At 42.9% G+C, this 27,747-nt stretch overlaps 1 protein-coding gene across 3 annotated transcripts in view; it reads left to right on the top strand.

Annotated features, from left to right (window-relative positions):
- LOC137310786 (receptor-type tyrosine-protein phosphatase mu-like) overlaps nucleotides 1-27,747 on the top strand; it is a 797,377-nt gene that overhangs the window by 743,531 nt on the left and 26,099 nt on the right. For all 3 annotated transcript variants that reach the window (XM_067978407.1, XM_067978404.1, XM_067978408.1), the window contains 5 exons: nucleotides 17,149-17,265; nucleotides 20,528-20,682; nucleotides 23,406-23,541; nucleotides 24,871-25,020; nucleotides 26,466-26,639. In XM_067978407.1, the coding sequence (XP_067834508.1) occupies nucleotides 17,149-17,265; nucleotides 20,528-20,682; nucleotides 23,406-23,541; nucleotides 24,871-25,020; nucleotides 26,466-26,639 (732 nt within the window). The remainder of the gene's footprint in view (nucleotides 1-17,148; nucleotides 17,266-20,527; nucleotides 20,683-23,405; nucleotides 23,542-24,870; nucleotides 25,021-26,465; nucleotides 26,640-27,747) is intronic.

Below are 27,747 nucleotides of genomic sequence, written 5' to 3'. Positions count from 1 at the left end.
AAGCCTCTTATGTGCTGTTAACAAAGATCCATCTGCTGCCTCTGCCAACTCTTCTAAACATTTGCCTGAGGAAGGAGAAAATCTCCGAAAGCTTGTGAATTTAAAATAAAATTGCTGGACTATAACTTGGTGTTGTAAAATTGTTTACAACTCTTCTATTGTTATAAACTACAAAACTTCAAGTGCAATTTTGCTTAATGATTTTTCAATATGTTTAGCAGTAAAATATATTTAGTTTAATGGACGGCTCATCAGTAGACGGCTGTTTGTTCAGACAGTGAAATGGCACATCTCAGGTACTCAGGAAAAGCTGTCGTATTATTACCTACCGAATCATCACTTTGTGCTTCAGGCCCATTGTAACCTGAGGTACCAGATGCCGGATGTCTAATAAAGACTTATTAGACTTTAATTGCTTGTATAATTACTCAGGTGTCTTATGAGTGGACTTCTGAGTGGACTTCTGTATGGTGACACTGACATAAACAAATCCCCCATTACTATAGTTTTACTCCTTATGTAGTAAAGACATTAACCATACACTGCATGCTACCGTGCTATATCTTTGGAATTGGGTGTGTTATTGCCAGGGCCATTAGTTTGTGGTGGCAGACTGGAGGCGATTTTCAAGTCACACTCAAAATGGGCACAAAGTCAGAGGAGTGGCCATTCTGCCCGCCCGTTGGTGCCAGTGTGAGGCCCGAGTCATTTGGGATCAGTGGTTAGGGGATGGTAGGTTTGAGTGGTAGGAGGACGGAAAGACTGAGGGAGGTAAGAAGTCGCACAAGTTCAACATCCTAGAAATGAATGAGTTGGAGTTATGAGCTGAGAAGTGATAACCACAAGCTTCTTGTCTCTATTACCAATCCGCTCACCCACTCCCTCTACCCTCACCCCTAACAACAAGGAGCTCATTGATTTCTTAATCTATAATGACAAAACACCATCCCTTTAGCTGCCTCATTGCCCCGCTGCCCCTTGCCCACTAAGCCAAACCTCACCCAGTCATGCCCCAACTATAGCACTGAACCATTGTCTCTCTCTAGTTTCTTCAGCATCTCCACCCAGTCTTGCCATGTTCCTCTGATCCATGAGGCTCATCTCTTACTCCCTCGACCCCATACCCAATAAATTGCTCACTCACTTCCCTTCCTGATCCCCACACCATTGTAAATGGTTCCCTGTTCTCAATGGGCAAACAATGGGCGGTCTTTAAAGAGGAGATGGTTCAGGTACAGTCTAGGTACTTTCCCACGAGGGGGAAAGGTAGGGCAACCAAAGCCAGATAGTGAGTAAGATGAAGCAGAAAAAGGGGGCATATGACAGATGTCAGGTTAATAATACAAGTGAGAACCAGGCTGAATATAGAAAGTACAGATGGGAAATGAAAAAGGAAATAAGAGGGGCAATGAAAAAGGAAGTAAGAGGGGCAAAGGGAGAATGTGAGAATAGACTGGCGGCTAACATAAAAGGAAATCCAAAAAACTTCTATAAGCATATAAATAGTAAACGAGGAGTAAGAGGAGGGGTGGGGCCGATTGGGATCAAAAAGGAGACCTACTCATGGAGGCAAAGGGCATGGCTGAGGTACTAAATGAGTATTTTGCATCTGTCTTTACCAAGGAAGAAGATGTTGCCAAAGTCACAGTAAAAGAGGAGGTAGTTGAGATACTGGATGGGCTAAAAATTGATAAAGAGGTGGTACTAGAAAGACTGGCTATACTTAACGTAGATAAGTCAACAGGTCCAGTTGGGATGCATCCTAGGTTGCTGAGGGAAGTAAGGATGGAAATTGTGGAGTTACTGGCCATAATCTTCCAATCATCCTTAGATACGGGAGTGGTGCCAGAGGCCTGGAGAATTGTAAATGTTACACTCTTGTTCAAAAAAGGGGAGAAGGTTAAACCCAACAACTACAGGCCAGTCAATTTAACCTCAGTGGTGGGGAAGCTTTTAGAAACGATAATATGGGACAGAATTAGCAGTCACTTGGACAGGTGTGGATTAATTAAAGAAAGCCAGCATGGATTTGTTAAAGGCAAATCGTGTTTAACTAACTTGACTGAATTTTTTGAAGAGGTAACCTAGAGGGTCGATGAGGACAAAGCAGGTGATGTGGTGTATATGGACTTCCAAAAGGCGTTTGATAAGGTGCCACATAATAGGCTTGTCAGCAAAGTTGAAGCCCATAGAATAAAAGGGGCAGTGGCAGCAGGGATATGAAATCTGCTAACAGGAAACAGAGAGTAATGGTGAACGGTTGTTTTTCAGACTGGAGGGAGGTGTACAATGGTGTTCCCCAGGGGTTGGTGCTGGGACCACTGCTTTTCTTGATATATATTAATGATTTGGACTTGGGTGTACAGGGCACAATTTCAAAATTTGCAGATGACACAAAATTTGGAAGCCTAGTGAACAGTTAGGAGGATAGTGATAGAATTCAGGAGGACATAGACAGGCTGGTGGAATGGGCGGAGATGTGGCAGATGAAATTTAACACAGAGAAGTGCGAAGTGAAATATTTTGGTAGGAAAAACAAGGAGAGGCAATATAAACTAAATGGTACAATCCTAAAAGGGGTACAGGAACAGAGAGATCTAGGGGTATATATGCACAGGTCGTTGAAGGTGGCAGGGCAGGTTGAGAAAGCGGTTAAAAAAGCCTACGGGATCCTGGGATTTATAAATAGAGGCGTAGAGTACAAAAGCAAGGAAGTTATGTTGAACCTTTATAAAACACTGGTTAGGCCACAACTGGAGTATTGTGTACAATTCTGGGCGCCGCACTTTTGGAATGATGTGAAGGCCTTAGGGAGGGTGCAGAAAAGATTTACTAGAATGGTTCCTGGGATGAGGGACTTCAGTTACATGGAGAAGCTGGGGTTGTTCTCCCTAGAGCAGAAAAGGTAGCGAGGAGATTTGGTAGAGGTATTCAAAATCATGAGGGGTCTAGACAGAGTAGATAGAGAGAAACTGTTCCCATTGGCGGAAATGTCAAGAACCAAAGGACATAGATTTACGGTGATTGCAAAAGAACCAAAGGCGACATGAGGAATACTTTTTTTATGCAGCGAGTGGTTAGGATCTGGAATGTATTGCCTGAAAGGGTGGTGGAGGCAGATTCAATCATGACTTTCAAAAGGGAATTGGATAAATACTTGAAGGGAAAAAATTTGCAGAGCTACGGTAATAGGGCAGGGGAGTGGGACTAGCTGGATTGCTCTTGCAGAGAGCCGGCACGGAATCGACGGGCTGTAACCTCTTCTGTGCTCTAACCTTTCTATGATTCTAATCACTGTCACCTTCCCTTTCAAAATAGCCACCATTGCCCCGGTTCCTCAATATGGTACTATAGTTCTCACTATAGTACCATATCATCTCCAACTTCCCTTTCCTCTCCATGGTCCTTGAATATGTTGTTTCCGATCCATGCCTTCCTCTCCTGCAACTCTAATCTGGTTTCCATCCCTCCCACAGTGCCAAAATGTTACCCTAACCAAAGTGATGAATGACACTCTCAAGACAGTGACCATGGTGTAATGTCCTTCCTTATCTTCCTTAACCTCTCTGCAACCTTCAATACAATCAATCACATCATCCTCTTCCAGCACTTCTCATGTCTTTTCCAGTTTAGTTGGATAACCTTTACTTGTTTCCACTTTTACCTAGAGGGTTACCAAGAAGGGTACGATAGCATAGTGGTTATGTTACTGGACTAGTAATCCAGTAGGCCTCGACTAATAATCCGCAGATGTGACTTCAAATCCTGCCATTGGCAGGTGGGGAATTTAAATTTAGTTAATTAAATAAAATCTGGAATCAAAAGCTAGTATCAGTAATGATGACCATGAAACTACTGGATTGTTGTAAAAACCCACCTGGTTCACTAATGTCAGTTAAGAAAGGAAACCTGCCATCCTTACCTGGTCTGGCCTAGATGTGGTTGATTCTTAACTGCCCTCTGAGATGGGCAGTTGTACAATCCTGCTTCAAGAAGGTGGCTCACCACCACCTTCACAAGGGCAATTAGGGATGGGCAATAAATGCTGGCCTTGCCAGCGATGCCCACATCCAATCATAGCCAGAGCATCTTTTGTATTGACTTCTCTTCCCACCCCGGCACTGTCATCTTGCGAGTCCCCCAAGGATTTATCCTTGGTCCCTCCTCTTCTTCATTTACATACAGTCCATTGGCAATATCATCCATAGACATGGGGGTAATTTTAACCTAACCCACCTGGGGGAAAACTGACAAGATTGAATTGGCTGTTTTACTTCAATAGAAAGTAAAATCGGGCGGCGTGTAAAATGGGCAATCATCCGATCCCGTCAGTTTCCCTTTGGGCAGGTTAGATTAAAAGTACCACATGGAGACAGCTTTCACATGTATGCTGATGACTCCCAGCTCTACATCTCCATCACCTCTCTCAAACCCTCCACTATGCTATCAGACTGCTTGTCCAATACTCAGTCTTAGATGAACTACATTTTCCTCCAGCCACACATGGAGAAGGATGAAGCAATCGTCTTCGACCCCTGCCGCAATCTCTGTACCCTCGCCACCAACTCCCTCCCCATTTACCATCTCAGACTAAATCAAGCTGTTTGCAGCCTTGGCGCCCTTTTTAACCCTGAGCTGACTCTCCAACCTCAGCACCTACGTCCGCCCCAGTAACATCGTCCTTACCTTAGCCCATCTTCCAGTGAAACCTTCATTAATGCTATTGTCACCTCCAGAATCGATTACTCTGGTGCTGCCCTGGCATTGTCCCATCCTCCACACTCCGTAAACTTCAGCTCATTCAAAACTCCGTTACTCACATCCTATACCCTGCCAAGTACTGTTCTCCCATCACTCCTGTCCTCGCTGATCTACATTGGCTTTTGGTTCCCCGATGCCTCAAATTAAAAATTCTGATACCTGTGTTTAAATCCCTCCAGCGCCTTGCCCTTCCTTATCTTTGTAACCTCCTCCATTCCTACAACCCTCCTCCGAACTCCATTCCTCAGACTACATCAGCTGCCCAGGTCCCTCGCCCTGGAATTTATGTGTTGCGAGCATACAGTGAGGCCTCACTTTTTGACACCGAATTGCCGATCAGCAATTCAAGCAGCCCACGAATCGAAGATACCAATTCTCCAGTCCACACCCGTTGTCTGTGAGATGCCACACTGCTGCAGGTCCATTCAAAATCAAGGCTTTTATTTCATTGCAGTGGCAATGCAGTCAGATCCTGGCTAGGCTACAAACTGAGCCTATCTGACAACGTCTTGATGTGGCACTGACATTGAAAATATTTGAGACCTGAATTTTCTTTTTTTTTAGAAAAATCTCATTAGTCAATATAGATTAATCTTGCATAGCAGAATAAAATTCCAGACAAACCAACAGATTTAAAGCTGCGGGGAAGCCATTAGTATTTTTTTTCAATCGTGTGATTAGAGGCAGGGGGAAAATCCAAATGAGGAATTATCTGGGCTGTGTGATAAACTCGGTGCTGAAAGCTCAAACATTAGTTTTGGTATAAAATTGCATACTTTATGGTGAAGTTTTTGTATCAAATCTATCAGAATTGCACAAAGACTTTAAAATACATGGACCTTGAAAGTACGCTGTTTGAATATCAGTGTACAATTGCAATTTCTTTGTCCACAACTTTAATGGAAGTGTTAACCCATGGGTTAAGATCTCTATTAATACAATGGTCACAGGAATTGCATTGTGTTTGTATAGTAATATCTGCGCAGTATTACATTCAAGGCCATGATGATTTGTGCCTGATCTGTAAGGTGGAATAGGTAAAAGGAAAAGAGATGGTACCAATTCTGTGGTCCCGTATGCAGGGAGACCAAGTCCACAACTAGCGCAGAAGGAGCACTGAAGTGGGAGAGGACACCCTGCACCAATTTCAAGCTGGCCTGCAATTCCACACTTTCCACATTTTTTGTGAGGCAAAGTGCTTGCTCCTGTTTTTCTGTGTAAATCTGATTACGGCCCCAGATTTAATGCAAAAATATTTACATATACACCTAGCATAACTCAATGGTATTTTTATCGGGTTTTATCTTTTTTCATTATGTGCCCATTTGTTAAGGGATCAAGGGAAAGTCCATACAAACAGGTGCTCTTAAATAGCCTGTGGAAGGGCTTTGTTCAAACATTAACATAGTGTTAGACGTTTTCCATATATTTCTGAAATTTATGTTAATATATTAATTTTTTTTTAAATGCCAGCCTTTGCTTTCATGCATTGTTTCTAAAGGACCTCAAAAGTAATATTTCACAGTTGAGTTGGTACAAGATAAAAGGTCTTCCTTGGAGTGCAGCTCCTCTTCCTGCAAGACTCTCATTAAACCCACTTCTTCAACCAAGCTTTTGATCACCTTTCATAATATGTCCTTCTTTGGATTGGCATCCATTTTTTTTATTATGCCTCTGTGAAGCACCTTGGGACTTTTTTTTAACGTTACAGGTGCTATATAAATGCAAGTTGTTGAAGGATATTACAACCAAGCCTATCCTGACCTCACCTTACACCACACATGTCCAGTTTCCATCAGGGATCACTAGACAGAGATCAATTTTATAGGAAAACTGGCTGATTTTTCTCATCCCTTGTTCGGGGACACTGAGACCAGTTGCAGTGGTCATACCACTACCCTGGCTAAGAATGCCCAACTCAGCATGGTATCAATGGGTCAGTACCAAACCACATGATGCATTCACCCACTGAGTATTGAGGTACACCTGTACACCTTCAATTCTATTGCCAATATTATAGTTGTCACTGTTGTAATGTAGGAAATGGGGCAGCCACTTTGCACAATCGGGTGAATGTGGATTAATTGTTTCCACTTGTGGGCGAGTCCAGAATAAGGGAGCATAAATATAAGGTAGTCATTTACAGATCAAATAAAGAATTGAGGAGGAATTTCTTTACGCAGAGAGTGGTGAGAATCTGGAACCTCCTGCCATATGGAGTGATTGAAGCAGTTATCACTGAAGCATTTAAGAGGAGGCTTCGTGCATACATGAGGGAGAAAGGGTGAGAGGGATATGGCAGCAAGGTGGGAAATGGTCATTAGAGTGGGGAGGGGGCGCATATGGATTATAAACACCGGCATAGACCAATTTGGCTGAATGGCCTGTTTCTGTATTGTAGATTCCATGTAATTCTGAGGAATAGTTGAAAATAAATTGCTTTTTTTTTACAGCAGTATCAGTCAAACATTGATTGCAGAGCTTTTAAACTAAACTCATTTATTCCTTACTTTCTGCTTGGAAAAAAATTCTGAATTTCAAACGATTTTCTATTCCTTCAGGTATCAGTCCAATGGCTGACAGGCTCCTCAGTGAATTTAATCTGCATGTAAAATGTACCATTTGAAAGCGGCATTTTAAATAGTAATACTCATTTCTTCTTTTTCTTTCTAAATACTGCAATTCTTTACTTGCAGTTTAGTTATTCTAATATGTGCTGAGGGATTGACTTTTATGGATGTTAAGTTCTGCTGGGACTGCATTTTCTGACAGATATTTTTATGCCTCTGTGAAGCGCCCAGAGACTTTTATTTACATTATAGGTGCTATATAAATCCATCTCCTCTAGCTAATAAAAGGTAGGAGGGAAATAGGTGTATTTCCTGGCAGGTTTTATCAATCTCTTTTATATTTTTAATTTCTACATTAGACTGTGTCGAGGGGAGATCACCGATATTGATACACAGCTTCATTCAAATCTGCATCCGTTTTTTTAGGCACAAGACCCAAGGCCTCAGAAGTACAACTGATAGTACAGCAGAGACTGAGAACTCACTGTGCCAGGAGTCGCAGTTTGACTCTGCATCATGGCAGTCTACACAAGCTCAATTCTTCACACGTTATATAAAGGGCTGACTCCCTCATTGGGCACTCCTGCCGAGGAGGGCGGGTCAGGAAATCGTAGGCTGGCACACCCTGATTTTAAATTAATGTTTGTAAAATCAAGGACCGGGCAGTGGCCCTACCAACACGACAAGTACCTCACCTCACCTGGACTGTCCCATCGTGGAACCGGCCCTTTAAAGAAAAAATTCATGAGAGTTTTATATTTTTAGTTTCCAGGAACATAGGAACAGGAGTAGGCCATTCAGCCCCTCAAACCTGTTGCACCATTCAATTAGATCATGGCTGTATCTTAACTGAATTTACCCACCTTGGTTCCATAACTCTTAATACCCTCGCCTAACAAAAATATATCAATCTCAGTATTGAAATTTTCAATTGATCCCCAGCCTCAACAGCTTTTTGGGGAGCTGTTGTGAGAAAGGGTCAATCATGTGATGAGAGAAATTTGTCTTGACTTCTAAAGTGTCTTTCATCGTGTTTGTAACAGGGAAATGCTCTCTTGATGATCTGTGCATTTTCTGAAAGGGATGGGAAATGGGATTACTGTAGATGGCTCCAGTTGAGAAGTTAGCACAGGCATTGACATGATGGTCAAATGGCTTCTTTCTGTGCTGCAATTTCTATGATTCTATGATTTAAAAATGTCAGCCTGTCTTTCTTTCAGATGCTCTTTAACCTGCTATGCGTTTTCAACATTTTCTGCATTTTTAGTTCAGATTTCAAGCATTCACAGTTTCTTTTTTACCTGAGTACATTGTGTGTTTTTAAAAAGGTTTTAAATTGGAAGATTCTGTGTTTTTTTAGATGCAGCCTAATTATAAATGTACTTCTATTACTGCAATAGAACTGAATGCTGATTGATGGGCAAATCAGCCAATTATAGAACAAGATAATTAGAAACAGTAACGAAAGTGGCCAATCTTTGGCAGAAGAGCAAGAGCGACAGCAAAACCATTTAGAAACCATAATAGAACATGGGTTTTCATTTTATATTTTCATGGCTGTAATTTGTTCAAAAATTAAAATGTAATCACCTAATTAATGAAGGCATCTTATTGGCTGAATCAGTGCAGGCATCACTCTAATGATACATAAATTAAATCTTTTGTGGTAATAAATATGCTGATGGCAATTTGCTGCTTTTAAATGGCAGCAGCACGGTGAAGAGTTTGCTGATTGCTCTGCTGGCAGCAGTGAGTCAGCCTGCAGGGCTTAAAAGGGGAAGTGCATTGAATTGTGATTTAAACGTACATGCAATAAAGGGAGGTTGGTACCTCTCTCTGTTTATTGTTCCGTTTTATGTTTTTAGAGTGATTGGTTAGAGGTAGTTTGCAGTATTTTGAGAATTTAAGTGTTTTTTTTGCATAGTTTTCCTTTTCATAGAAATTTCCGATACAGAAGGAGGCCATTCGGCCCATTGTGTCTGTGCCGGCTGTAAAAGAGCTATCCAGCCTAATCCCGCTTTTCAGCTCTTGATCCGTAGCCTTGTAGGTTACGGCACCTCAAGTGCACATCCATGTACCCTTTAAATGTGATGAGGGTTTCTGCCTCTACCACCCTTTCTGGCAATGAGCTCCATCTGGGTGAAAAATTTTCTTCTCAACTCCCCTCTAATGCTTCTACCAATCACTTTAAATCTATGCCCCCTGGTTATTGACCTCTCTGGTAAGGGTAGTAGGTCCTTCCTATCCACTCTACCTAAGCCCCTCATAATTTTATACACCTCAATTAAATCTCCCCTCAGAAAACAATCCCAGCCTGTCCAATCTTTCCTCATAGCTAAAATTCTTCAGTCCTGGCAACATCCTCATGACATCATCTTGCCTTTGCCCGTTGAAATAATTAATGGGGAAATCTGCTCGTAATAAACTGTCCCCATTTGTGATATTGAGCAGGACCTTGTGTTCCATTGGGAGAAGTTCTAGATAAAATGTCTGCTTCCGTGCTACCTCTCACCATTTGTTGTAAAGGATAAAACAGAGCAACAAGAGTTGCCTTGGTAACTCTACAGATAGATCCCTGCTTTTACATTTAGGATAGTTCAGTAAGTTGGACTTCCCCTTTTAATATGATGTGACTTCAGAGGAATATATGTGAGTTCTCCAGATAGTAAGCAGTGATAGGACATATCATAAGCATATTGGACCAAAAATTGCTGTGGCAAGCCAACGATCGGCGCCTGCTGTTAGTTAGACTTGCCCTTGCCCACTTAATGTTGACGATATTTTGCCCTGCAAGTTGCTGGAAGTGCGAGCTGGAAATGGCGTGGCACCCTCTACAGGGCATCTGGGGTCTGAGTGAACAGGGCAAGCAACTGTGTATCTCCTTAACTGATCAGATTGAAGGATTGTTAAGTGAACAGCGCATGGACTGAACAAGGAAGTGTAAATTAGAGAGGGTGAATTCAATGTCAAATCAGGTACAGAAAGAGAAATAAAGAGAGGGAAAGAAAGATTGGATTAAGAGAGAGAGGGAAAAAAAAGAGATAGAGAAAGTTTTAAAAAAAAATTAAATTTAAAAAAAACTCCAACAATAATTAAAACCTGAAGGAATGAGACTGCACACTTGTAATAGTTAATTTTCAGAGCCAGAGAGGTTGACTGGCGGTAATTAACACTTATCACGCTGTTAAAAGGGTACTTAGACTGAAATGGACAAGTCCTAACTTTCTGTGGCGAGTTTAGTTCGTATCTATCATGCAAATACAAAAACTTCACGCCGCTCAATGCATTTGAATGGGGAGCCAGACAGCGAGATGCTGTTTTCGTAAAGCTAACGGTGGAATGTCGCATCTCCGATACCAACTTTTCGATTTATGTGGTTCAATCTCAAATTTGCCCCTCGCCTGAAGTTGCTGTGGCATTTGCACGTAAATAACGGTGAGCACCATTAGCCTCGCCATTATTTTGACAGCAATGTTTGGGCCAATATCAGCACAAGAAAAAGGAAACCATAACGCAGTACGGAGAATTAGTAATGTGAACTACAACAGGAGTCAAGAAATGTAAACTTCTGAGGGTACCAGGGCTGTACCCACTTTTCATTTTCTCAGGGTGATTTCAATACATTTGACTGTCAATCTGATTAAAAGTCAATGGAGACATACATAAGGAGGAGGGTGCACCATAGACAACATGGATGACCCAAAAACAGTTGGATGTAAAAGTTGGTGCACTTGCCTAAATTTTCTAAGTCCGTGCCTGCATCAAGGTACCTCACCTGCCGCCAGCAAGTATCAGAAAATCATGAACGTCACACCCACAATCTTTCAATATGCACTGGAACTGGGCAAATTACTTGGAAGATATACCCTGCTGTGCCAAACCAACGCAAAACATCAGCGACTGAAGTCCCAACCAGGAGGAGCGAGGGTGCCATAATAATCATCAGACTTAAAGTGAACTTACTCATGAGACAACCAAAGTATCTTTTTCTGTTATGGGCAGGCCTACTTTGTGCAGTTAACTGGAGGCAGGCCAATTTGTAAAGCCTGTAATATGGTAGGAGTTAACCTGGGCCTGCGGCTACAGCTGCACTGCTCCAGGAAACTAGAGACCAGGATGTCAAAAGAGAAGATGCCGTGATCCAAGAACATCTGACACTTGAGATGCACTCAGCAGTGTAGGCGCCTTAATGGCTCAGTTGGTGCTTGAAATGAAGTCAAGGCACAACGTAGACAGGGTTCTTTTAAAAACTCAATGCTAGTGGCACCTAACCAAGCTTGGGGGTTTAAAAGAAGTTTGTGTGTCCTGCACTAAGGATCTTGGCCTTTCAGTAATAAAGAAGGCAGAGTTAGACTTATAGCAGTGCTGGAAATGAAGGTCCTCTTGATCTTATGATGTAAATCATTCATTAAGAACATACCTTTTGCTGATAGGGTTCATCCAGCCCCGGGAATATTTTGCTATTGTTTTAGTGTTTAGCCACTTCTCTTCCAGGAAGGCCCACCTTGAAGAAGTTCTGTTCTCTCCGAAGGGATTTCCATTTGTCTCTTTTATCTTGTTCACTTTCATTGCTCTGTACTTGCTTAAAAACTGTTAAATCTCCAACTTCTTCCAGTTCTGACGAAAGGTCTTCGACCTGAAACGTTAACTCTGTTTCTCTCTCCACAGATGTTGCCTGACCTACTGAGTATTTCCAGCATTTTCTGTTCTTATTCCTGAGAATATTATTTGGGATTGAATATCTTCTGCTAAGTGAGCGGAAGGGGTGGGTTTAGTTTGCTGAGACCCCTCACTTCACTCTCACTTCAAGAAGGAAGGAGAGAAAAGGGATGTTGTAAGAAGAGTCTAGACAGAGTAGATAGAGAGAAACTGTTCCCATTGGTGGAAGGGTCAAGAATCAGAGGACACAGATTTAAGGTGATTGGCAAAAGAACCAAAGGTGACATGAGGAAAAACTTTTTTACACAGTAAGTGGTTACTAGAAATACTGGAGAACCAATGGTCTGGCGAGAATGAGGAACTGAAAGATATTATTATTAGTAAAAAAAATAGTACTAGAGAAATTAATGGGACTGAAAATCGATAAATCCCAAGGACCTGATGATCTACATCCCAGGGTTTTGAAAGAGGTGGCTATGGAGATAGTGGATGCATTGGTGGTCATCTTCCAAAATTCTATAGATTCTGGAATGGTTCCTACAGATTGGAGGGTGGCAAATGTAACCCCAATATTTAAGAAAGAAGGGAGAGAGAAAACAGGGAACTACAGACCTGTTAGCCTGACATCAGTAGTAGGGAAAATGCTAGAATCTATTATAAACGATGTGATAACACAACACTTAGAAAATAATAGGATTTGGCAGAGTCAACATGGATTTATGAAAGGGAAATCATGTTTGACAAACCTATTGGAGTTCTTTGAGGATGTAACTAGTAGAATAGATAAGGGGGAACCAGTGCATGTGGTGTATTTGGATTTTCAGAAGGCTTTCAATAAGGTCCCATACAGGAGGTTGGTGAACAAAGTTACAGCACATGGCATTGGGGATAATACACTGGCATGGATTGAGAATCGGTTAACAATCAGAAAACAGAGAGTAGGAATAAATGTTTCTTTTTCAGGTTGGCAGACTGTGACTAGTGGGGTACTGCAGGGATCGGTGCTTGGGCCCCAGCTATTCACAATCTATATCAATGATTTGGATGAGGGGACCAAATGTAATATTCCAAGTTTGCTGATGACACAAAACTAGGTGGGAATGTGAGTTGTGAGGAGGATATGAAGAGGCTTGAAGGGGATATAGACAGGCTAAGTGAGTGGGCAAGAACATGGCAAATGGAATATAATGTGGAAAAATGTGAAGTTATCCACTTTGGTAGGAAAAACAGAAATTCAGAGTATTTTTTAAATGGTGAGAGGTTGGGGAATGTTTGATGTTCCAAAGGGACCTGGGTGTCCTTGTACATGAGTCACTGAAAGCTAACATGCAGGTGCAGCAAGCAATTAGGAAGGCAAATGGTATGTTGGCCTTTATTACAAGAGGATTTGAGTACAGGAATAAAGACATCTTACTGCAATTATATAGGGCCTCAATGAGACCACACCTGGAATATTGTGTACAATTTTGGTCTCCTTACCGAAGAAAGGATATACTTGGCATAGAGGGAGTGCAACAAAGGTTCACCGGACTGATTCCTGGGATGGCGGGATTGTCGTATGAGGAGAGATTGAGTAGACTAGGCCTTTATTCAGTAGAGTTTAGAAGAATGAGAGGTGGTCTTATTGAAACAAACAAAATTCTTCCAGGGCTCGACAGGGTAGATGCAAGGAGGATGTTACCCCTGACTGTGGAGTCCAGAATCAGGGGTCACAGTCTCCTTACCCGGTCTGGCCTATATGTGACTCCAGACCCACAGCAATGTGGATTATTCTTAATTGCCCTCTGAAATGGCCTAGCAAGCCACTTAGTTGTACAATCTCGCTACGAAAAGTCATCATAAGAATAAAACCGGACGGACCACCGAGCATCGGACCACTAGGCACCGGACACGACCAAGGCAAACCAAGCCCAGTCGACCCGGCAAGGTCCTCCTTACTAACATCTGGGGACTTGTCCCAAAATTGGGAGAGCTGTCCCACAGACTAGTCAAGTAACAGCCTGACATAGCCATACTCACAGAATCATACCTTTCAGCCAACATCCCAGACCCTGCTATCACCATCCCTGGGTATGTCCTGTCCCACCAGCAGGTCAGACCCACCAGAGGTGGCGGTACAATGATATACAGTCAGAAAGGAGTGGCCCTGGGAGTCCTCAACATAGACTCCGGACCCCATGAAATCTCATGGCATCAGGTCAAACATGGGCAAGGAAACCTCCTGCTGATTACCACCTACCATCCTCCGTCAGCTGATGAATCAATCCTCCTCCATGTTGAACACCACTTGTAGGAAGCACTGAGGGTAGCAAGGGCACAGAATGTACTCTGGGTGGGGGACTTCAATGTCCATCACCAAGAGTGGCTCGGTAGCACCACTACTGACCGAGCTGGCCGAGTCCTGAAGGACATAGCTGCCAGACTGGGCCTGCGGCAGGCGGTGAGCGAACCAACACGAGGGAAAAACCTACTTGACCTCGTCCTCACCAATCTACCTGTCGCAGATGCATCTGTCCATGACAGTATTGGTAGGAGTGACCGCCGCACAGCCCTTGCGGAGACAAAGTCCCATCTTCGCACTGAGGACACCATCCAACGTGTTGTGTGGCATTATCACCATGCTAAATGGGATAGATTCAGAACCGATCCAGCAGCTCAAAACTGGGCATCCATGAGGCACTGTGGGCCATCAGCAGCAGCAGAATTGTATTCCATCATAATCTGTAACCTCATGGCCCGGCATATCCCTCAATCTACCATTACCAACAACCCTGGTTCAATGAGGAGTGTAGAAAAGCATGCCAGGAGCAGCAACAGGCATACCTAGAAATGAGGTGCCAACCTGGTGAAGCTACAACTCAGGACTACATGCATGCTAAACAGCGGAAGCAACATGCTATTGACAGAGCTAAGCAATCCCACAACCAACGGATCAGGTCAAAGCTCTGCAGTCCTGCCACATCCAGTTGTGAATGGTAGTGGACAATTAAACAACTAACGGGAGGAGGAGGCTCTGTAAACATCCCCGTCCTCAATGATGGCGGAGTCCAGCACGTGAGTGCAAAAGATAAGGCTGAAGCGTTTGCAACCATCTTCAGCCAGAAGTGCCGAGTGGATGAACCATCTCGGCCTCCTCCCGATATCCCCACCATCATAGAAGCCAGTCTTCAGGCAATTCGATTCACTCCACGTGATTTCAAGAAACAGCTGAGTGCACTGGATACAGCAAAGGCTATGGGCCCCGACAACATCCCGGCTGTAGTGCTGAAGACTTGTGCTTCAGAACTAGCTGCACCTCTAACCAAACTGTTCCAGTACAGCTACAACACTGGTTTCTACCCGACAATGTGGAAAATTGCCCAGATTGTTGTAGGCCAATCATCTTGGCCCCAGGACATTGCTGCAGGAGTTCCTCAGGGTAGTGTCCTAGGCCCAACCATCTTCAGCTGCTTCATCAATGACCACCTTCTCAAGGGAAATTAGGGATGGGCAATAAATGCTGGCCTCGCCAGCGACGCCCACATCCCATGAATGAATAAAAATAAATAAGGGGTGGGCCATTTAGGACTGAGATGAGGAGAAATTTCTTCACTCAGAGGGTAGTGAATCTTTGGAATTGTCTATCCCAGAGGGCTGTGGAGGCTCAGTGATTGAGTACATTCAAAACAGAGATCGATAGATTTCTAGATATTAAAGGCGTCAAGGGATATTGGGATGGTGCAAGAAAATGGCGTTGAGTTAGAAGATCAGCCATGATTTTGTTGAATGGCGGAGCAGGCTCGAGGGGCCAGATGCCTACTCCTGCTCCTGTTTCTTATGTTCTTATGTTCTTTAGATCTGGAATACACTGCACGAGGGGGTGGTGGAGGCAGATTCAATCATGGCCTTCAAAAGGGAACTGGATAAGTAATTGAAAGGAAAAAAATTGTAGGGCTACGGGGAAAGGGCGGGGGAGTGGGACTAGCCGGATAAGAACATAGAATAAGAAATAGGAGCAGGAGTAAGTTATCTGGCCCCTCGAGCCTGCTCCGCCGTTCAACAAGATCATGGCTGATCTTCTACCTCAAAGCCATTTTCCTGCACCATCCCCATATCCCTTGATGCCTTTAATATCTAGAAATCTATCGATCTCTGTTTTGAATGTACTCAATAACTGAGCCTCCACAGCCCTCTGGGGTAGTGAATTCCAAAGATTCACCACCCTCTGAGTGAAGAAATTTCTCCTCATCTCAATCCTAAATGGCCTACCCCTTATTCTGAGACTGTGACCCCTGGTTCTAGACTCCCCAGCCAGGGGAAACATCCTCCCTGCATCTACCCTGTCGAGTCCTGTAAGAATTTTGTATGTTTCAATGAGATCACCTCTCATTCTTCTAAACTCTAGAGAATACAGGCCTCATCTACTCAATCTCTCCTCATACTATAAACCTGCCATCCCAGCAATCAGTCTGGCGAACCTTCGAGCTCTTGCATGGAGCCGGCACGGACTCGATGGGCCGCATGGCCTCCTTCCTTGCTGTAACCTTTCTATGATTCTATGATTCTAAATGAAATCAGTTCAATTATAATGTGGCATTTATATTCTTTACAGGTCAATAATGAGAGCTTAAGGCACCAACAATTGAAATCTCTAAAAGGTGTCAATTTACAGATCATTGAAGTTTAGTGAATAGCACAGGAATACTAATGTAAGGGTCAATGCTTCCATCTGAATAATGTCATGATTCAGCAAAATTATAGCAGCAGGGTGTGATTTTCTGTGAAGGTGCAGTATATGAATTCTCTGCAAATACTCTACTGTAAAATCTCTGACAGTTGCTTTTGTGGAAAATTTACAGGACAAAATGCAATTTCACAAATCTGTAAAGGCTTAGAGAATAGCAGCTTAAACCAGTGGAGAGATAAAGTTCTGCGACAATCGAAGAACTCAAAGGCGATTGCCACGGTAACGGGTAAAACCATCTCCTCAGGCTGTGTCTCTGTTAATAATCAGCGTCAAAAAAACTCCAGCCTTATCCCAGGGCCGTTTCTTTCTGAAGATAAATTTATTTTCTTCATCTGTGGGGACTTCAGCTGTTTAAATATGTCTTTTAATCTCAAAATATAAAAAGAAAAAGCTGCACTTGCTGATTATGTTAATATTGCTCTGTACCAACAGGTGAAGTGCTGCAAGTATTGGCCAGATGACACTGAAATCTACAGGGACATTAAAGTAACTCTCATTGAGACGGAACTGTTGGCTGAATATGTCATCAGAACATTTGCAGTAGAGAAGGTAAAGAAACCTTTTTATGTCTAGAATCATAATTAAAGGACCTTTTCGATCTCAAACCTGTGACCATCTCACATTGGTGAAACTTATTCACGACCAGAATTGATCAGCTTTTTTGCCCGAGTGCAGGTCTGAAGCATTGGTGTGAATTTTAACCCCATGAACAGGTGGGTTGGAGACGGGTGGGAAGGTAAAAATCGTTAAAAAATAGTAAAACCCGCCTCCAATCCGCCCACTTCCGGTTTTAACGGAGATGGGTCAAGGGGTGGGGGACCAACCCGATCTCAGGAGGCCGGTCCCTCAGTAAAATCTTTTAAGGAGGCTGCAGGCCACCATTTTAATAGATTTTTTATTTTTAACTTGGGGGCCTGGATTCCCGGGCCTTCTGCTTCACACAATGTAAAAGGAGGCGAAAAGGCCCAGGTCAACAGGTAGGTGCCTTTCTTGTGGACCAGGAGGAGCAGCGGTGTTTGCTCCAGGCCCAACAAGCGAGATCCTACTCACACGATTTGCCAACGCCCCCCCCCCCCCACCATGTCCGACCTCCCTCTTCCCCCAATGACTTACCCGCCCCTCCTGAAGAACAACCCTGCCCTCATCTAAGACTTACCTGCTGGTATCAGCTCCCTGGCTGCTCTCCCGTCCGACTGATAGCCAGCCTGTCAATCTGGCTGGCTGTCGGGCGGGAAACCAACAGAAAAATACCGAAAGACGTCCTTACGCCTTCCGGGTTTCCCATCAAGAATTCCACCCCACCCCCTTCCCGGATCCACGGTTAAAATTTAGCCCATCATGTTTTGGGTAACTCCATTGTTTCTAAGCAATGGGTTGAAAATTATCAGTTAATTACATGATAATTTGAAGTGGCAGAGGTGTAGACGTTTTTGCTGATGTAATCAAGATGGCAGCGGGTGTGCATTGTTGGTTATCAGAGCAGAGTTTGAATCTTTAGTACATTTTTTAAAAATGGGGCCTTAGAAACACAAAGCAGCGTTACCACATATACATGGTTTGCGCATGTGCGAATTCCTGTTTCAATTTCTGCTATCTCAATGTGAATTCCTGCTATCCCTTGTGTGAACTTCTATCCAGTAACTGCGATGTTTTTTCTAATTGTAATTTGACTTTGTTTTCAAGAAATTTTCAGATGATGTGAAATTTGCTTTACATTTAATGATGGCTGCTCATCTTTATCTTGTATATTTATGTTACATCTTATCATAGAATCATATAATCATAGAAAAGTTGCAGCACGGAAGGAGGCCATTCAGCCCATCGAGTCCGCGCCGGCTCTATGCAAGAGCAATCCAGCTAGTCCCACTCCCCCGCCCTATCCCCATAACCCTGCAAATTTTTCCCTTTCAAGTACTTATCCAGTTCCCTTTTGAAGGCCATGATTGAATCTGCCTCCACCACTCCCTCGGGCAGTGCATTCCCGATCCTAACCGCTGTGTAAAGAAGTTTTTTCTCATGTCACCTTTGGTTCTTTTGCCAATTAAATCTGTGTCCTCTGGTTCTTGACCCTTCTACCAATGGGAACAGTTTCTCTCTATCTAATCTCTTTAAAAAAATCTCCTCACGACCTTCTCTGTTCCAAGAAGCATCTCCAGTCTATCCACATAACTAACGTCCCTCATCACTGGAATCATTCTAGTAAATCTCTTCTGCACCCTCTCTCTAAGGCCTTCACATTTTTCCTAAAATGCGGTGCCCAGAACTGGACACAATACTCCAGTTATGGTCGAACCAGTGTTTTATAAAGGTTCAACGAAACATCCTTACTTTTGTACTCTATGCCTCTATTTATAAAGCTCAGGATTCCATATGCTTTTTTAACTGCTTTCTCAACCTGCTCTGCCACCTTCAATGATTTGTGCACATATATCCCCAGATCTCACTGTTCCTGTACACCTTTTAGAATTGTGCCCTTTAGTTTATATTTCCTCTCCTCCTTCTTCCTACTGAAATGAACCACTTGGCATTTTTCTGCGTTAAATTTCATCTGCCACATGTCCGCCTGTGCCACCAGCCTGCGTATGTCCTCTTGAAGTCTATCACTATCCTCCTCACTGTTTAATACCCTTCCAAGTTTTGTGTCATCTCCAAATTTTGAAATTGTGCCCTGTACACCCAAGTCCAAGTCATTAATATATATCAAGAAAAGCAGTGGTCCCAGCACCAACCCCTGGGGAACACCACTGTACACCTCCCTCTAGTCCAAAAAACAACCATTCACCACAACTCTCTGCTTCCTGTCACTTAGCCAATTCTGTATCAATGTTGCTTCTGCCCCCTTTTATTCCATGAGCTGACATCTTGATGACAAGCCTACCATGCGGCACTTTATCAAACTCCTTTTGACAGTCCATATACACCACATCAACTGCATTGCCGTCATCTTCCCTCTCTGTTACCTCATCAAAAAACTCTATCAGGTTAGTTAAGCACGATTTGCCTTTAACAAATCTGTGCTGGCATTCCCTAAACAATCCACACTCATCCAGGTGACTGTTAATTCTGTCCCGGATTATTGTTTCCAAAAGTTTCCCCACCACTGATGTTAAACTGACTGGCCTATACTTACACGCTTTTTTGAACAAGGGTGTAACATTTTCAGTCCTCTGGCACCACCCCCGTATCTACGGATGTTTGGAAGATTATGGCCAGTACCTCCCCAATTTCCACCCTTACTTCCCTCAGCAACCTAGGATGCATCCCATCCGGACCCGGTGACTTATCTACTTTCAGTACAGCTAGCCTTTCTAGTACCTCTTCTTTATCAATTTTTAGCCCATCCAGTATCTCAACTATATCTTCCTTTACTGAGACTCTGGCAGCATCTTCTTCCTTGGTAAAGACAGATGCAAAGTACTCATTTAGTACCTTGGCCATGCCCTCTGCCTCCATGAGTAGATCTCCTTTTTGGTCCCTAATCGGACCCACCCCTCCTCTTACTACCATTTACTGTTTACATGCCTGCAGAAGACTTTTGGATTCCCTTTTATGTTAGCCGCTAGTCTATTCTCATACTCTCTCTTTGCCCCTCTTATTTCCTTTTTCACTTCCCCTCTGAACTTTCTATATTCAGCCTGGTTCTTACTTGTGTTATCAACCTGACATCTGTCATACGCCCCTTTTCTCCTCTTCATCTTACTCTTTATCTCTTTTGTCATCCAGTGAAATCACATAAGTTATTTATTCCCGCCTGTAAGTCTGTGGTTCTCAAGGAGACAAATGCGACTTTTCCTTCTCCTCCTTTTAATAGAGAGGTGCTCATGAGATCCGAGAGATCAGACAGCTCCACTTCACTGGCTGGCCGGACCATGGTGTTCCATACCATGCTACAGGGCTGCTGGGCTTTGTACGGCGGGTAAAGACAAAGAATCCAGCGGGTGCTGGGCCTATAGTGATACATTGCAGGTAGGTGGAATCTCTTTCATAGGTACATAGGAACAGGAGTAACATTCAACCCTTCGAGCCTGTTCCGCCATTCAGTTAAATCATGGCTGATCTGTATCTTCACTCCATCTACCCGCCTTGGATCTGTAACCCTTAATACTCTTGTCTAACAAAATTCTATCAATCTCAGTTTTGAGATTTTCGATTGACCCCGAGCCTCAACAGCTGTTTGGAGGAGGGAGTTCCACGTTTCCATTACCCTTTCTGTGAAGAAGTGCTTCCTGACATCACTCCTGAATGGCCTAGCTTTAATTTTAAGGTTTTGCCCCCTTGTTCTGGATTCCTCCCAAGCAGTGAAAGACTGATAATATATTATCAATCATTCATTTCACACTTTTTTTGTTGAATGCTCTATATTTTAAAATATACTCTCCTCCCGAATGGCATTCCACATTTTAGGTCCCTTGTTTAAATTTTTTTTCATTCATTCTCAGGATTATGGGTGTCACTGGCAAGGCCAGCATTTATTGTCCATCCCTAGTTGCCCTTGAGAAGGTGGTGGTGGGCCTTCTTCTTGAACCGCAGTAGTCCGTGTGGTGAAGATATTCCCACAGTGCTGTTAGGTAGGGTGTTCCAGGATTTTGACCCAGCGACCATGAAGGAACGGCGATATATTTCCAAGTCAGGATGGTGTGTGACTTGGAGGGGACCTTGGAGGTGATCTTGTTCCCATTCACCTGCTGCCCTTGTCCTAGGTGGTGGAGGTCATGGGTTTGGGAGGTGCTTAATTACCAGTGTTGTACGGAAAAATCAAATTCAATCATGCATGCTGATTGAAGTTTAAATGTCATACATACCATCAGCTGTCACATTTCCCTACATTACAACAGTGACTACACTTCGAAAGTACTTCAATGGCTGTGAAGCACTTTGCAACATCCTGAGGTGATGATAGGCGCTATATAAATGCAAGTCATCTCCACATGATGTGTTTTTCTCAGGTCAATGTGTTCATCCTCCTGTTCCTTCCACTGCTTTAACATGAGCTTTGAACAGATATAGAGAAGTCAAGCCTTAGTAATTTAAGCAGAAATATTTCAATTGCTCCTGAACAGAAAATACACCATTAAGGCTGTGTCAGTGCATTAACATGCATTGCACCCATTTAAAAGAGCAATTTAGGAGTGCGGCCAATAGTTAGTACTCACTTCATTAACTGTAACACAAAATATTAGTGCCATGCGCTAATTCTAACACTCAGTGCAAATTAAATCCCCAAATATCCATAATTGTTGTTATCTGATATGATGATGATCACCATTTTAGAAACATTCACATGCTGATATACACAAACACAAACCTTTTTTTCCCTCTTGCCAGTTTTTGTTCCTCTATGCTGAAAGTGTTAACTATTTCCTGCGTGCAGATCTACTGCTGGTAGTCACTAGTGTCTCGCCCAAGTAACCACTGTCCATGTGTGAGTCCCGACACTGAAGTATCAACCATGGAGGACATTGTAGTCAGTGTTGAGCCTGTCCTCTCCTGGTGTCCACAACATGTACTTCCAGCAATGGAGAGCAGTCAGGTATAGGAGCCTGGCTGATTTTCCCTTCCCAAAACTAGGGGTACAGAGGCCAATTCTTACCACCGCCTTGGTTAAGATCAGCTAACTGAGCACAGACCAGTGGTCGAACCTGGGAACTGCCTGACCTGTATGTCTCGGCTACTTACAGGAAAAGTAGTTGAACCATTGTGGGTTGCTACACACAAGCTTTTTACACAAGATCAAATGCATTGCCTCCAGTCGATGGATATATGCATCTTGCTGCGAATTGCTCAGCTGTTTTCTCCATGAATATAGGCTTGAACTTGCAGCGGGCGACACCTGTGAATGAACACAACACATTCATATGAAATTCCTTCCTCGACTACTTTAAATGTGTTAACACATTTGTTCCAATAACTGTTGAAGAAATTTCGTACAAATGCAATAAGGATTCATATGCTCGTATGCCACAGTGTAACTTGAAGGTCTGCAGGTGTTCCTGTTCCAGAACTGTCACCCAATGACCAGATACAAATGTTTTGTTTGTTAAATGCTTTTTGAGTGCTTTGTGCTATTATTGCTGGTTGTTCCCATTTCCAATCACTCCTTGTTGACAATGTACACTTCTACGTACATAATTCGACGAAGAGCAGAGGAGTTTTCCCTGGTGTCCTGGCCATCCCTCACCCATCACTAAAACAGGTTATCTGATCATTTATCTCATTGTTGTTTGTGGGAGCTTGCTGTGCGCAAATTGGCTGTCACGTTTCCTACATTACAACAGTGACTACACTTCAAAAGTACTTCATTGGCTGTAAAGCGCTTTGAGATGTCCTGAGGTCGTGAAAGGTGTTATGTTAATGCAAGTTCTTTCTTTCTTTTATGTGATTGATTTGAGGTGATCACAGAGAGCTAGCGTTGATTTCTTTATAACTTTCCCAAGAAACATCATGAGATGACAGAAGATAAATGCAATGATCAATTGTACCTATCTGACAACATCCAAACGAAAGAAGACCATTAACAGATCCAGGGTGATTTAGTTTGTCATAAATTGTATTCAGTTTCATGGGTACTGCAGTATCTAAAAAGATGTAAAAATTTATAATTCTATTACATTTCGAATATTGGCTGCCTTAGTGTTTCTGGCAGATTGTGGGCAGTCGGTAAGATAATATTGGTTTTCCATTTCTTTCAGTGCCGGAGCTGGAAGGACAGGCTGCTTCATGGTTATTGACATCATGTTGGACATGGCAGAGAGGGAAGGAGTCGTAGATATCTACAACTGTGTCAGAGAATTACGTTCACGCAGGGTCAACATGGTCCAGACGGAGGTACGGAGTCCAAATGGCCCTTTAAACAGTGGTCACACTTAATTCCACTATTCTTTGTGTCTAGGAAGACAATAAAAGCCATACAGAATTTTAACCAAAAGCTCTTCCGAAAGTTAAATGTACAGATGGTGCAGAGCCTGTTTGCTCCACAATAGAGTGGTTGGATGCGGGATATTGCCTGCCCTCCTCCACCTAGCAGTTGAACTGAGTAGAGGTGAGGATGGAGGGAAAATAGATCAGTAAGTGTCCCCTTCCCCACACCACACACAGTCACTCAACCTTAAAAAAAACCTTTGAGTGAACTCTCTTTAAGTTGAGGTATGTCAGTGCTGATGACTAGAACACTTTTCCTATTTGTCACTCAAGTGTCAGATCAAGTATATTGCACCTGCAGAGTAAAGCTACCTTTATTCTGCGTCAACAATACACCATAGTCTCAATCTCAGAAGAGCAACCCTATTGCACTGGTACGTATTTACTCCATTTCCCACATGAGGACAGGTAAACGAGTACGCAAGATAGGCACTAAGGGTTTGCACAAGGGTGATTCTTAACTCAGCAAGTTGACTGTTATACAAATATGAATTAAGTTGTTAGAGTAAAGTTTTTTTGTTCTGGACTTGGTGATGCTAATATTGGTAGTCAAGTGAGGCTGAGCCCCATTAATCCGGACTGCAGGAAGGTAATCACATGGTGGTTGTAAGCACAATGGTTACAAGGATGGCGGGACTGCTGGTGTATTGGGGAGGGGAGGGATGGTTCAGGTGAAGCACTCTCGTATCAGTTGTTCTCTAAGAGCTCTGGCAGCAAGGGGGACTGGTGGTTAAAGCAGCAAGGTGTTAAGTAAAGGTGAGATGCTTGCCCAACAGATAGAATGAGACAACCTGGGTTGCTGTCAAACACCTCCTCATTATCTGGTTATACAGCAGCATGAGTAAAGTTCACCTGCATGATCCTTCAGCTGAGGAATGAGCTTGAGCATAAAGGTGGAGGGCAAGTTTTGTTCACTTGGAACCTGTGTCTGAAACAATAATTTAATCAGCAGTACAATTGTTAAAGAGTTTGAAATTGGTATTGCAGTGAATGGATAATAAAAATCAGACACGGTATGTTTGAGGATATTGTTGTGCAGTGGTTTATTCCTTAATGTACACTGAAACCTTTCCAGATCATTTGCTGTGATATGAATTACATCTTACTCAGCAACAAATCATTAAACCTCATGTTCAGAAATGTAGCTGTGAAGAGCTTTTTGAATCATTAATTCCTACACATAAAATGATTCCACTTTGATTGAAAATTGGCTGCTCTCTCTCTTTAACTCAACAGGAACAGTACGTGTTCATCCATGATGCCATACTGGAGGCCTGTTTGTGTGGAGACACAGCAATTCCAGCCTCTCAGCTCAGGTCTGCATATTATGAGATGAATAAACTGGAGCCACAAACTAACTCTTCTCAGATAAAGGAGGAGTATAGGGTAAGAGAAAGCACTTTCCAGCACACACATTTCTAACAATATAAAAGGGTTTTCTCTAAAAGGCCATTGTCCAGATAAAGATGGGCTGAAGTTCAAGAAATTCTAGATCCTCAATGATTTATGAACCTGTTTCAATATTTAAAAACCGTTGAGGGGGTGGCCTTTGTTTTGGCGGCCGAAAGGGTAAGATATCATTGATGCTCCTCAGCTCAGATTATGTACAGATGGAGTATATTTACATATTCATCACCAAGCTAGAAAAAGATACATTTGTCATTGTCATGATTAAAAAGGGTGAGGCAGATCACAAACCCATTTAATCATGAAGCTGGGGTTATTTATTAGTCAGATACATCCGTATAGCTCAGACTTATAGAACCAAAATGACTCGATCTCATGCCTGCAGTGAATGACAATCTCATTCATGGTGACGGCATATACTGGACACCAAGAAGCAATGCCATGTTCTGAGAGATTGCAAGTTCTATTCCCTCGCTCCCCGATCTGAGTTGTGGTATGCAAGAAGGTGAATGTAATAACAGGTAGGGAAAAACTATGGAATTGGAAATATGATCACTGAGTCGCTGGCTCATGTCTCTTAGTGGCCTGACAAAGGGGGCATTGGTGGAGGCTTTGGCATAGGTTATTTACCCACCTTCTCGGTGGCTGAGGCATGTGACCCGCTGAGCCATCTGTTGAGCCATAGAGATTGAAACAGGAAGAACATGAGGGCCTGTTCACTTGGTTAAAGCAGATCAACCATGGATGGAATTTTTTTTTTGGTGGGGTGGGGTGGGAGTGGGGGAGGTCAGTCATCCAGGACCACTCTCATGCACTTCCCAGTGAACAATCATTGGTGGTGAAAGTGGGTGATGTAGAGAAACCCTCAAGGCAAAATAGTGGGAGGAAAAATAATATAGCAATTTTCAAACAAAAAACAAAATCTATGGCAGCACCAGAAAAGTTAACTGTGGGCTGTTGTCGAGCCTGAAGTGTGAGGGCCTGAATGGACGCACAGTTCGAATGACACATTTATGAAGCATCTTTGGCTAATGATTTTGATGTTAATTATTAATTCAGTGCCCTGACATAGGGGGCATAAATTGGGCCGCATGGCGGCTGTTTTCTTGGAACAATTAACTGTATGACCTCCTATCCCAGCACCATCTTCAGTCTGATGAGGTCCGAGGCCCAATATCCCGGCCCCTCGGATCTCACCGTTTGTAGGAGGGGTGCCCAAAAATGGGCGCTCCCGAGTTTAACCCCCAAGAGGTTTTACCTGTGGGTGGTTGCTTGCCTTAAGAGATTGAGTAGGTTGGATAGAGCCTATGACAAGACAAATTATTAATGGAAGGAACAGGATTAAGGGATCAAATGAGCTCTTCTTGGTCCATAATTTCTCATGTTATTATGTAAAATGAGGAACACCATTTGTCATCTTTCAGACTCTTAACATGGTGACCCCAACCCTACGAGTGGAGGACTGCAGTATAGCACTTCTACCCCGAAACCATGAGAAGAATCGGTGCATGGATGTCCTTCCACCAGACAGGTGTCTCCCATTCCTCATCACAATAGATGGCGAAAGTAGCAATTACATCAACGCTGCCCTAATGGATGTGAGTACCTGTTGATATTCCAGTAATGAGACTTATAAGAAGCCTCAAGACAGCGTTACTGTGTAGTTTCTATTTTTTTTCCCATTTAATGTTTGATTGGCTTTGATGTAAAGTGTTAAACTGTTCTTTTTACATGTTAGGTACAGTAGTGCAGTGGTTATGTTACTGGAGTAGCAATCCAAAGGTCAGGAGTTCAAATCCTATGTTATTAAAATAGTGTTGTCCAATAGAAATCGCTGAATAGCCGCAGGTGTGGCTGCAGCGACACCATTTTAGCCACGTGCACTGATTTAAGTAGAAAACACCTTGCACACAAATCAGGTAAACATATTTCACATGTATGTTAACAAACATCTACCACCATTCAGTGTGAAACTTTGCACTCTTTCTCTTTCACCTAAGTTTGGATTTGTGGCATGAATTTATCAGACGGCATATCTTAGTGCAGCTTCCAGGTTTTAGTCCAACAGTCATGAGCGATACTTTGACTTCATCAGAGTGATTGCTGAGAATGTTGACTCGCACAATGAGAAGCACCAGACCTGCCCTTGCTCTCCATCCAGAATGGGGCTGGATGCTGCTCACCCTTTGCCATGACTTGCCCTGTTGGAGTTGCTCGTTATTTGGTCTTGCTTTCTATTGCTGGCTTGGAGCAGTTATTCCGATTGGTCGAGCCGACCACGATGACAGCTCCTCTCTCCGTACGACGTTACTGGTGTTTTCACGGTGCTGAAGTCTGGAATTTTCACCCGTGTTACCATTTTAGCAAGTAACCAATAAGCAGTAACTAAGGAAGTAAAACACACAAAACGATCAAATAAACACTCTCACATTCTGCTGTTTGTCTTACCATTTTACAAACATATGCACGAAGAGGTTAAAGTACACATGTGTACACCGAATAGGAGTATTGCGATCACATGCTCAACAATGAGCTATTACACATTTTTTATTTACCAATCAAAAATGTAGTTAGCCACATGTGGATTCCCAATTAGCCACATGTGGCTAGTGAATTGTATTGAAATAAATTCAATAAATCTAGTAATTTCGGGCTATTACCAAAAAATTACTATGATGGTTCACTAAAGTGATTCAGAAAAGGAAA

The sequence above is a fragment of the Heptranchias perlo genome, chromosome 3, assembly GCF_035084215.1.
Source record: "Heptranchias perlo isolate sHepPer1 chromosome 3, sHepPer1.hap1, whole genome shotgun sequence".
NCBI lineage: Eukaryota > Metazoa > Chordata > Chondrichthyes > Hexanchiformes > Hexanchidae > Heptranchias > Heptranchias perlo.
This window is presented reverse-complemented; position numbering and strand designations above follow the sequence as displayed.